The sequence below is a fragment of the Giraffa tippelskirchi genome, chromosome 4, assembly GCF_054371585.1.
Source record: "Giraffa tippelskirchi isolate mGirTip1 chromosome 4, T2T-mGirTip1v1.2.pri, whole genome shotgun sequence".
Classification (NCBI taxonomy): domain Eukaryota; kingdom Metazoa; phylum Chordata; class Mammalia; order Artiodactyla; family Giraffidae; genus Giraffa; species Giraffa tippelskirchi.
In genome coordinates, this window is record NC_137278.1 from 135,427,787 (window position 1) to 135,440,279 (window position 12,493).

Genomic DNA, 12,493 nt, shown 5'->3' on the forward strand with positions numbered 1-12,493 from the left:
AAAAAATATCAAGTTAGAAGCATGAAAAGACAAAAGGATGAACAGAATAAAATCATTCAAGACATATACAGTGAAAAGTTCTAACACAGAATTAACTGATGTTCCTGCGAAAAAATAGGAAGAATGGGAAAAACAGTATTTGAAAAGACAGGGCCAAGGAATTTTCTAAGTCAATTGAAAGATGCCAGACATAGACATAAGAAACACTCAAAACTCTAAGAAAAGAGAAAATGTGGAGAAGCATCATAAAAAAATTCATGAAAAGCAAAGATGAAGAAAAATCTTAAATGCAAATGAGGGAAAAGGGACAGATAACCTCGAAAAAGACAACTAAAGACAACTAAAAAGACAACTAAAATTACAGGAAACTTTGTAAAAGAAATCATGGAAGCCAGAAGACAGTGGGATATTTTCAAAGTCATGGAAGCAAACATTTGGCAAAGTATTATAGAAACTTTACACAGTGAAACTGCTCTTCAACATAAAAGCTGAAATAAAGAAATTTTCTGACAAATGAAAACAGAAAAATATCATCTGCAAACCCACACTGGAGAAAAAAATGCATGAAAAGGCAGATGTGATTTGAATCAAAATAAATGCTGAATAAATGAAATACTTTAAAAAGTCTTATGGGTAAAAATATACATACAATTAAAATCTATGAAAAATGTTTGGAAGAAAATTTTGTTCAGGTCATAATGGTACTGCAGTAGTCATCCCATCATAAACCAATATGTATAAAACAAGTGTTTAAAAGAAACTAGACAAGAAAGCAACGCAAAACTAATCACTGAAATATGGTAGGCAAATGAGGTAAGCCCAATGACTGCCCCACACATTTACATAGACACTCTTTCTACATAATGCAACAGAGATAATAAACACAAACGATCATAGCAATTACTAAACTGAGAAGATAAATTCTCTCTCCCTCTGCTCCCCCATATACATACATATATGTGTGTGTATACATATACACACACACACATGCACTCACCTGTATACCCAGCCAACTCAGCTCCAAATAAATCTACTCTTTAAGAATAAAGATAAAACTAGTCCCGCAACGGTTAGATAGCATCACTGACTCAATGGACATGAGTTTGAGCAAATTCTGGGAGACAGTGAAAGACAGAGAAGCCGGTTATGCTGCAGTTCATGAGGTTACAAAGAGTCAGACATGACTTAAAAATTGAACAAGTCCTGTATTTGTCATAACAAATACCCATATATTAATTAAAAGTATACCAGAACAATGTTCGACATTCGTGAAAGACACCAAAAACTAGACACTAAACAATGTAGTATTCCAATACTATATCTATATCTAATTGAAAAATTACTGTATGTATAAAGAAGTATGGGCTTCCAGGTGCTGAGTGGTAAAAAATCCGCATGCCAGTGTAGGAAACCTAAGAAATGCAGGTTTGCTCCCTTTGGAAGATCAGCTGGAGTAGAAAATGGAAACCCTGTATTCTTGCCTGGAAAATTCCATGGACAGAGGAGCCTGGCAGGCTACAGTCAATGGGGTTACAAAGAGTTGGACATGACAGAACAACTGAGCACACATACAAAGGAAGTAGGAAACATGACACATAACTAAGGCAAATGTGTTTCAACAAAAAAAGACCCAGAAATAATAAAAATAATAAAACTAGGAGATAAAAACTTTCCAACAACTATTATTAAATATGCTCAATGATTTAAAGGAAAATATGAACATAATTAAGGGAAATGTGGGATAATACAAAAAAGTCAAATGGAATTTCACTGAAAAACAGTATCTGAAATAAAAAAGTACGATTAGATGGGCTTAATTAGAAAACAGAAAATAAAAACATAACAATAGAAACCTCAGAGGTTAAAGCATCTGCCTCCAATGCGGGAGACCCGGGTTCGATCCCTGGGTCGGGAAGATCCCCTGGAGAAGGAAATGGCAACCCACTCCAGTATTCTTGCCTGGAGAATCCCATGGACGGAAGAGCCTGGTAGGCTACAGCCCACAGGGTCGCAAAGAGTCAGACACGACTGAGCGACTTCACTTTCACTACAATGAAGTACACAGAAAACGAAAAGGCCTTAAAGCAAGGAACAGAGCCACAGTGGCTTGTAGAACAGTTCCTAAAAGGCAGGAGGGGAAATAAAAAAAATGAACAAATAATTGCCAAAAACATTCCAAATTTCATGAGAAAAAAAAGTTAAATAAACCCAAGCAAAAATAATAATCCTAAATGTACATGCCACTAATAATTGGAGTTTAAAATACATGAAGCAAAAACTGATAGAACCGATACGAGATACAAACACTGACAGGGCATACAAACAGTTCATGATTTTAACATTCATCTCTCAAGAAATCATAGAACAATTACATAGACAAACATCAATGATACAGAAATATTGAAGAATACTGTCAATACTCTATTTGTTATCAACAAATATTACATCCAAAACACATCCTTTTCAAGTGTGCATAAAACATTCAAAGAAAGACCGTAGGCTGAACTATAAAACAAGTCTTGATTAAAAAAGAGTGAAATCATATGGGATGTTCTCTGACAAAATGGAATGCAATTAAAAAGCAGTAATAATAATGACAGTAAATGATAATAATAAAAAGTAGTTTGAAAACAGAAATAAAACATTTGTATATAACTCATGAGTCAAAGAAGAAATCACAAGGGAAATAAATACCATGAACTAAATGATAATGACAAATAAAAATTATGGGAAAATATTTAAAGTTGTTTATAGAGGGAATTGATAGCTTTATATACTGATACATGACAAGATAAAAAATCTAAAATCAATGGTCTAAGATTCTATTTAAGAAACCTGAAAAAGCACCAATGCACAACAAAAGTTGTATATAATTCAAAAATGAGGTAAGTACTAATTTATTAAATTGTTTTTACTATTATTTAGTCACTAAAATTAGTAAGGATTAAAATATCACTAATATGATCAATAAGGCGGCAGTGTATATAAAATCTAAGTGGGCACAATAGTGAAAAATAAACAATACTCAGTCCAATCAATTCAAAAAAAGTAAAAAAGGAGAAGAACAGAAAAGAAAACCAAACAGGCAAGACATTTAGAAACCTATTCAGAACATGATAATTTAAACATAATTATTTATCAAAATTATACTTAAAGTAGATCAAATAAGTACACTAATTTAAAATCAAAGTTTTTCCAACTAAGAAGTAAAAGGTCCAGTGAAAGTGCCAGTTACTCAGTTGTGTCCGACTCTTTGTGACCCACATGGACTGTAGCCCGCCAGGCTCCTCTGTCCATGGAATTCTCCAGGGAAGAATACTGGAGTGGGTAGCCATTCCCTTCACCAGGGGATCTTCCCGACCCAGGGATCGAACCCAGGTCTCCCATACTGAAGGCATATTCTTTACTGTCTCAGCCACCAGGGAAGCCAAAAAAAAAAAAGCCCAAATATATGTTATTTACCAAAAAACTGATCTAAAATGTAAAGATAAAAGAGGTTGAATATAAAATAAGAACATATAAATAAAAGGAAACTGATACACATACACACACACACACACACACACACACACACACATATATATAGTTATATTAATATCTGATGCTAAAGCTGAAGCTTCAATATTTTGGCCACTTGATGTGAACAGTCAATTCACTGGAAAAGATTCTGATGCTGGGAAAGATTAAGAGCAAGAGGATAAAGGGGTGACAGAGGATAAGATGGTTGGATGGCATCACTGACTCAATGGACATGAGTCTGAACAAACTCAGGGAGACAGTGAAAGACAGGTAACCCTGGCGTGCTGCACTTCATGGAGTCGCAGATAGTCAGACACGACTTGAGGACTTAACAACAACAACAACAACATCAGACCAAAAAAGAAAGAAAGAAAAAGGAAAGAGGAGACTTAACTGTAAAAAGGAGACTTTATAATATGTCCAATTAACCAGAATGATGTAACAGCTAGTGTGCACTCAATAACGCATTCTCAAAATATGAAAATACTATCTTTATAGAACTATAAGCATAAAGTAATACATCCTCAATCAAAACGGGTGCTTTTAACACATTTCTCTTCATAAATGAATAAACAGGTGAAATAGTCAGTATTGGTGTGGAAACACAAATATCATGATTGTGTTGCCATAATTCAAAAAGAGGTTGTTGTTCAGTCGCTAGGTCTTGTTTGACCCTTTGCGACACCATGGACTGCAGCACGTCAGGCCTCCCTGTTCTTCGCCATCTCCTGGAGTTTGCTCAAACTCACGTCCATTAAGTCAGTGATGCTAACTAACCACCTCATTCTCTTCCACCCCCTTCTCCTTTTGCCGTCCATTTTCCCAGTATCAGGGTCTTTTCCAATGAATAGGCTCTTCGCACAAGTGGCCAAAGTACTAGAGCTTCAGTTTCAACATCAGACCTTCCAATGAATATTCAGAATTGATTTCCTTTAGGATTGACTGGTTTGATCTCCTTGCTGTCCATGAGTCTTCCCCAGCACCACAATTTGAAAGCATCAATTTTGTGGCACTCAGCCTTCTTTATGGTCCAACTCTCACATCTGTACATGACTACTGGAAAAACCATGGCCTTGACTATATGGACCATTCTCAGTAAGCAAAGTAATGTCTTTGCTTTTTAATATACTGGGTAGGTTTTTCATAGCTTTTCTTCCAAGAAGTAAGCATGTTTTAATTTCACGGCTGTAGTCACCATCTGCAGTAATTTTGGAACCCAAGAAAATAAAATCTGACACCGCTTCCAGTTTCTTCCCCTTCTATTTACCATGAAGTGATGGGACTGGATGCCATGATTGTCATTTTTTGAATGCTGAATTTTAAGCCAGCTTTTTCACTCTCCTCTTTCATCTTCATCAAGAGGCTCTTAGTTTCTCTTTACTTACTGCCATTAGAGTGGTATCATCTGCATATTTGATGTTGTTGTTATTTCTCCCAGCAATCTTGATTCCAGCTTGTGATTCATTCAACCTGGCATTTCACATGACGTACTCTGCATATAAGTAAGCAGGATGATGATATACAGCCTTGTCATACTTCATTCCCAACGTTCATACATCCATGAACCTTGTCATACTGGTTCAGCAATTTTCATTTGAACCAGTCAATTGTTCCATGTCCGGTTCTAACTGTTGCTTCTTGACCTGCATACAGGTTTTTCAGTAGACAGGTAAGGTGGTCTGGTACACCTATCTCTTTAAGAATTTTCCACAATCAAACTGGGTGCTTTCAACACATTTATCTTCATAAATGAAGAAATAAACAGATGAAACAGCCAGTATTGCACCGGAAATATAAATATCCAATGCTGTTGCCATAATTCAAAAAGATACATGTACCTCAATGTTCACTGGAGCAGCATTTACAACAGCAAAGACATGGAAGCAACCTAAATGTCCATCGACAGAGGAATGCATAAATATATGGTAAATACACACACACACACACACACACACACACACACACACACACACACACACACACACACACACACACACACACACACACACACTGGAATATTACGCAACCATAAAAAAGAATGAAATGTCATTTCCAGCAACATAGCTGGACCTAGAGATTATCATACTAAGTGAAGTAAGTCAGACAAAGACATAGCACATGATATTGCTTATATGTGGTATCTTAAAAAAAATGGTGCAAACGAACATATTTACAAAACAGAAATAGAGTCACAAATGTACAAAACAAACTTATGGTTCCCAAAGTTGCAAGCAGGGTGGAGGGGATAAATTACGAGACTGGGATTAACATATACACACTATTATGTATTTTGATAGAATAGATAACTAATAAGGACCTACTGAATAGCACAGAGAATTCTACTCAATATTCTGTAATAACCTATATGAGAAAAGAATCTAAAAAAGAATGGATACATGTATATGTAAAAATGACTCACTCAACTATACACCTGAAACTAACACAACACTGTAAATCAACTATACTCCAATAAAAAAAGTTTTTTTAATGATTAGCTGTATTGGCTTAAGTGACTTATGTAGACACTTACACCTAACAACTTCAGAATCCAGGTCATACCTTGGAGATATTGCAGGTTTAGTTTAAGATCACCACAATAAACTAAATATCATAATAAACTGAGTCAACCCAAACAAACATTCTGGTTTCCCAGTGCCTATAATATTTATGTTTATAAATAGACTATACTATAGTCTATTAAGTGTGCAACAGCATTATGCTCAAAAAAAGTGTCAGTCAGTTCAGTTGCTCAGTTGTATCCGCCTCTTTGTGAGCCCATGGACTGCAGCATGCGAGGCCTCCCTATCCATCACCAACTCCTGGAGTTTACCCAAACTCAGGTCCATTGAGTCTGTGATGCCATCCAACCATCTCATCCTCTCGGCCCTTCCTCCTCCTGCCCCCAGTCTTTCCCAGCATCAGGGTCTTTTCCAATGAGTCAGTTCTTCACATGAGGTGGCCAAAATATTGGAGTTTCAGCTTCAGTATCAGTCCTTCCAAAGAATATTCAGGACTGATTTCCTTTAGGATGGACTGGTTGGATATCCTTTGATTATGAAATAATGTTAAAAAACAAAAGGCTAACCATCATCTTAACCTTCAGTAAGTCATAGTAGCAAAATCAAAGATCATACATGACCAAAACTATTATAATAGTGATTGGCCAAAAAGTCCCTTCAGTTTTTAAGTAAAAATAAAAGACACATTTTTAATTTTTACCATGAACTTTATTGGACAACAGATTTACCATTTTGTTCTACTAAATTCTGTCACTTTTCAGGCAATTGCATAATTGCATCTTCTCAAAACTTTTTATCTTTTTTGAGCAAAGAACTGTTCCAGGTGCCTTTTACAGTCTTCGAGGAAACTTTTTTCCACTGGAGAAATTTTTTCCATTAAGGGAATCTGTAAAGATGGAAATAAATGGAAATCCAAAGGTGCAATGTCTGATGAATATGGCAGATGAATTAATGTCCTAGCCAAGCTGTAACAGTTTTTGCCTGGTCATCAAAGAAACACATGTTCTTGCATTATCCAGATGGAAGATTATGTGTTTTCTGTTGACTAATCTGGACACTTTTTGTGAAGTGCTGCTTTCCATTGGTCTAACTGAATAGTACTTGTTGGAATTAATTATTTGGTTTTCCAGAAGGAGCTGATAATAGAAGTCTCCCTTCCAATCCCAGCATATACACAACATCACTTCTCTGGATGAAGACTAGTCTTCCATGTGGTTGTTGGTGGTTCATTTTCCATGCCCCACATTCTCTTCTGTTCCACATTATTTTGCCGTATTCACTTTTCATCACCTGTCACAATGTGCTTTAAAAATGGAATGTTTTAATTATGTTTAAGCAGAGAATCACATCCAGAAATATGGTCAAGAAGATTTTATTCACTTAACTAATGAAAATAACCAAGCTGGTGCAAATGACTTTCAATGCTTGATTTAGATCTTTTGAGTATGTCGGCTATTTCCCCGCATGGTAGAACACTGACTGTTCTCAATTAATGTCTTGATTTGATCACTATCAACTTCAAATGGTCTACCCAAATGAGGAACATTGCCCAGTGAGAAATCTGTAGCAAGAAACTTCATGAACCACTTCTAACATATTCAGTTAGTCATAGCACCTTCTCCATACAGTACACAAATCTTTTTTTGTGTTTCTGTTGCATTTTTACCTTTTTTGAAATAATAAAGCATCATATGCCAAAAATGTTGGTTTCTCTTCCATCTTCAATATTAAAATGGTTATACAAAAATTCACCACTTTTGTTAAGCTTTTTTTAATACATGCCAATATGACAGCTGTCACAATACAATCTACCAAAATTGTTTCAAATAAAGTTAAAGACAACTAAGCACTACTAGAGCCATTGTACAGAAAAAAACAAAATGAACCTTTTTGGCAAACCCAATAAGAAAAAAAATAATTAAAAAGTTTGAAATAATGAGAGAATTATCAAAATGGGCACAGACACATGAAATGAACATATGTTGTTAGAAAAATGGCATTGATAAACTTGTTAAACACAGGGTTGCCACAAACCTTCAAGGTATAAAAATGTATCTGCAAAGTATAATGATCAATGTTAAGCTACAAAGTAATGGGTGAAAACATTTCAAAGATTAAAAACTAAGCAGAACAGTCTCTCTAAACATACTCAAATTCAGTTAGATATTAGTAAAAAAAGGAAATTAGGAAGTTTTTCATACGTTTTTGGAAATTAAGAAAATTCCCTTCTAAATAATCCATTTTCTTAAAGAGAAAAACATAATGGACATTAGAAGATATTTTAAAATGAGTTATAATAATGATATGAAATTACCAATATTTGAAGTACAAAGTTAAAGTGTGCTTGGATGGAATTTTATGACTTTAAATACATATATTAGAAAAAACAGAAACAAAAATCAAGTAACTCCAAGCACTGGCTCAAGAAATTAGAAAAAGTGAAGAGAATTAAACCCAAAGAATACAGTATGTAGAATAAAATATAAATACCAGAAATTAATAAAAATATATAACAGACATGATCATCTGTTCATCTTCAACATATTTGTGTCTTCTTGATTTCATGTGATTAGTGATTATACTACTGACAACCTCTATTCCTCACTGTGACTGCATGTGTTACTTTAATATACATTTTTTGTGTGTGTTTACTGACTAGTTTGCTAGAGTTAAAGAAATTATCTGCCTAACTTCAATCAAGAGGGTTGACTTTCAGTGGATGGGGTAATACAGAACTTTGGGTTAGCTTGTAAAGTTGGGGATTAAAAAGGCAACTCTATATCATGGTGAGAAATTTGAAGGTTTAATACCCACAAAGAAAGGGAGACAAAAGGGACTGTCTTGAGCTTTGAGTTAAAAACAAGCCATAATGTATTTCACCACTAGCCTGCTTCACAATTCCCATGACTTTGTTTTTACTATCAGAGTAATCAGAAAAATCTCCAATAAAAAAATTAATGTAAAGTCATTCTGATCTGTATTTCAAGTGACTGGCAAAAGCAACAGAGAAAGAAAGAAATACCTTCCAGTCAATCTGTACAAAAATCCTACATAAGTCTGCTGAAATTTATAAACCAACATTAAAAAACATGAAGGAATAATTCATCATAAGCCAGAGTTAGCAGAATCAGAATCACAGGAGGCTTAGATATTAGCACTATCAAGTATGTGTTTGTATATACACAGATTTGAGAATTTCTAGAAATTAAAACACAGTCACTATAATTAAACTTAACAAAAAATCAAGTGGCATATTAGACAGAGCTGAACAATGATTAAGTAAACTGAAAAATAATCTTAAGGAAATTACCCAAACTGCTACTTAGTCTGAGTATCCTCAGATTTATTGCTTCTGTTACAGGTTTATCATTCTCAGAAATCAATATATGATAAAACGAAAACTTCATTTGTTTATTAGCTATTCTAAAATATTTTTTACTCAGCTTAATCACAGTTCTTATATAAGATAAGTAACTGACCTTCAGCCTTTGGCTATATATAATGCAATGGTTCGATATTTTAATTTACATGAATTACCTTAACAAAATCTCTATCAGTCTTCTCCTTCCATTCTTCTCCAAATACAGTAGAAAAGGATCCTAAAGCTAAAAAAAAATAGCATATTCAGTAATATGAAATTACTTCTTTCACTTAGTTCCTGAATAGGTAGGTTGGGAAAAACAGTAAAAATACATCTTAAGATACCTTGGTTCATTAAAAATTGCTTCATAATAAACGATAGACAGTCAGGATAATTTCTCTTGAAATACAGTTTTTTAAATTATAGAATTTAAAGAAAGTCACAATCTAAAAATATACAACTGGCTTCCATAATAGTTGCACAGACAATAATAATTACTCTGCATTAGTTATCATTTGTAGAAGAAAAAATATTAAATATTTTGCTACTACTAATGCTACTACTACTAGGTTCCCAACCTTTTATAATCTTAAATATTCATATTCATTTCAAAGGTAATTATATAATTTATATTTGAAATATTAATCGGCAAGGCATTCTTCAGGAATAAATCTTTAGAAAACATTCTAAGCCATATAGCTGATTTATATTTCTTGATAAAGTTGTTTTAGGAGGAAACTCAAGCCATCTATTTTCAACAGCTTCTTCTTAATAACACGCTATCCCCACCTCTCACAACAAAGGTTGAGGTATACAGATACATGTTTTACCTTTTGTTTTCATCTCTATGTTGCTAACTCACTTTGTCAGCTATGGGACCAGACAGTAAAGTCATATAATACAAATTTCTAAACTGTGACACAATAGGCATCTCTCTTTAAAAATCAGGTAAGTACTTTGATCAACTATCTATAATTATCTATATTCTATAATGAAAGCTAATGATTTTCAAATGAAGAAGAAAACTACATAGTGGCAACTGTTAACAGCAAAACTAGTTTTATGAATATGATTCTTCAAAAAATTAAAGCCTTCTTAATGGATGTGTTAATGACAAGGATAACATATGGATATATTTTCTGTTTTAAAAGATTTACTGAATGTTCGTAGTCTTATTACACCTTTAATTACAGACCTAATATTTACTTAATATGGTGTGTGTTAGTCACTCAGTCATGTCCTACTCTTTGAGACCCCATGGACTGTAGCCTGCCAGGCTCCACTGTCCATGGAATTCTCCAAGCAAGAATACTGGGATGGGTTGCCATTCCCTTCTCCAGGGGATCTTCCCAACCCAGGGATTGAAACCGGGTCTCCTGCATTACAGGCAGATTGTCTACCATCTGAGCCAACAGGGAAGCCAAGTAATATTTACTTACTATTGCGTTAAAATAAAATTTGTCAAGTACTTAGGTAAGAATAAGATTTTTCATTGAAAAAATATTTTAAAAGGTGAGGAATGGAAACAGTTTAACATTATATTGATATTAGAATCATGAGAACATGATATAAAGGGTAGATGTGAAGTTTTTAATAAATAAATTTAACTATAGTAACCTAAAGAAGAGTTTCATCAAATGTATACATATGTAGCAGCTAAATCAGAAAAATAAAGTCCATAAAGAAAGACAAGATTTCTAAAGAAATCTAAAGAAAGACAAGATTTTGTTTGTCCTGAAGAAAACCTTACAAAGAAAAACTCCATTAGAAAAGAACACTGAATGAAATATAAGATGGAAAAATTAAATTTTTGTCACATGGAATTTTTATTATACTTCTTCAAACACATATCATGTATAAACATCCCACACATTCAAAAGAAGTGGTATCTATATTTTCTCTCAATTAAAATTCCATGCCTAAAAAAATTCAAAACCTCTCAAGAGCCTAATGAAATATATACATAACCATACATACCCTTAATATTTTCATAATGTAAAACTACTGTTTTAAAAGTATATGGTCTTCATAAAGTCCCCATATACTCTGGATCTCTAAATTCTGACTATTGAAATAAAAGCAACATTCCTCAAATAGCACTTGCTAGTATTAATTATTAATGATTGCTACTCTACATAATAATTTAGTCTGAGATAAATAAAAGTGCTAAAAAATGTAAGAAGATAGAGTCTAAAGAATGTCACACTTCAGTGCATTAAAGCTGGTAAACTCAGTTTATCATATATATACACAAATGAAATCCTTATCCAATGATTAAATGGTAAGAATTCACCAAAATTATCATGGTCTGAGAATATTTATTCTTTTTAAAAACTTCATTTTAAGATTTCTAAAAATGAAACAATTTTAAACTCCACTCTGTATTAAATGCTGAAAAATGTCTTTAAAAGATCAAGATGAAATATTAGGAAGCAAAGAACATAAAAGTGAGGTGGAAATCCACGAAAGTTAGATCTTCACAGTTACAATACAAACTGATTAAGTGCTGATCTTTGTTCCTCCTCCATGTAACCAAAAATAGTTTCAGGAAGTTTACGAAACTAATTTCACTTTAGTTTAATTTCAAAATGTCTTCATATAAAATAAACATGTCAGATTTTAAGGAATCTTATTTAGGGAATTCCCTGGCAGTCCAGTGGTTAGGGCTGTTCTCACTGCTGAGGGTATGGGTTCAATCCCTGGTTGGAGAACTAAGATCCCATGAACTGTGTGACATGGCCAACAACAACAGCAAGAAAAAGGAATCCTATTTAGATAATCCCAAATAAAAGTATGCTTGAAAATTACAGAAAAATGAACTCATTTGCAAACATGCTATTTAAAGATAAAAACAAAAATACTCATATACCTATGAAATATTACAAGAAATTCTCAGACTATTCTATATAATTTCCTGTATGATAAAATAATTTCAAAATGTATCAATACCTTAATTTATTAATAGAATAAACTTCTGGCAAAAGAAGTTACAATGGTGTTGGGGTAGAAGTAGGACTCAGAAGAAAGAACAAACTTTCTATCAATAACATTCAGTGGACATAGATATTTTAAAAGGAGAAACTATGAGCAGGAA

At 33.5% G+C, this 12,493-nt stretch overlaps 1 protein-coding gene across 4 annotated transcripts in view; it reads right to left on the reverse strand.

Annotated features, from left to right (window-relative positions):
• ARID2 (AT-rich interaction domain 2) overlaps positions 1 to 12,493 on the reverse strand; it is a 195,377-nt gene that overhangs the window by 67,120 nt on the left and 115,764 nt on the right. For all 4 annotated transcript variants that reach the window (XR_014051524.1, XM_081483139.1, XM_081483140.1 and 1 more), the window contains one exon: positions 9,576 to 9,643. Coding sequence is in view for 3 of the 4 variants with exons in the window: in XM_081483139.1 (XP_081339265.1) it covers positions 9,576 to 9,643 (68 nt within the window). In the remaining variant the exon portion in view is untranslated. The remainder of the gene's footprint in view (positions 1 to 9,575; positions 9,644 to 12,493) is intronic.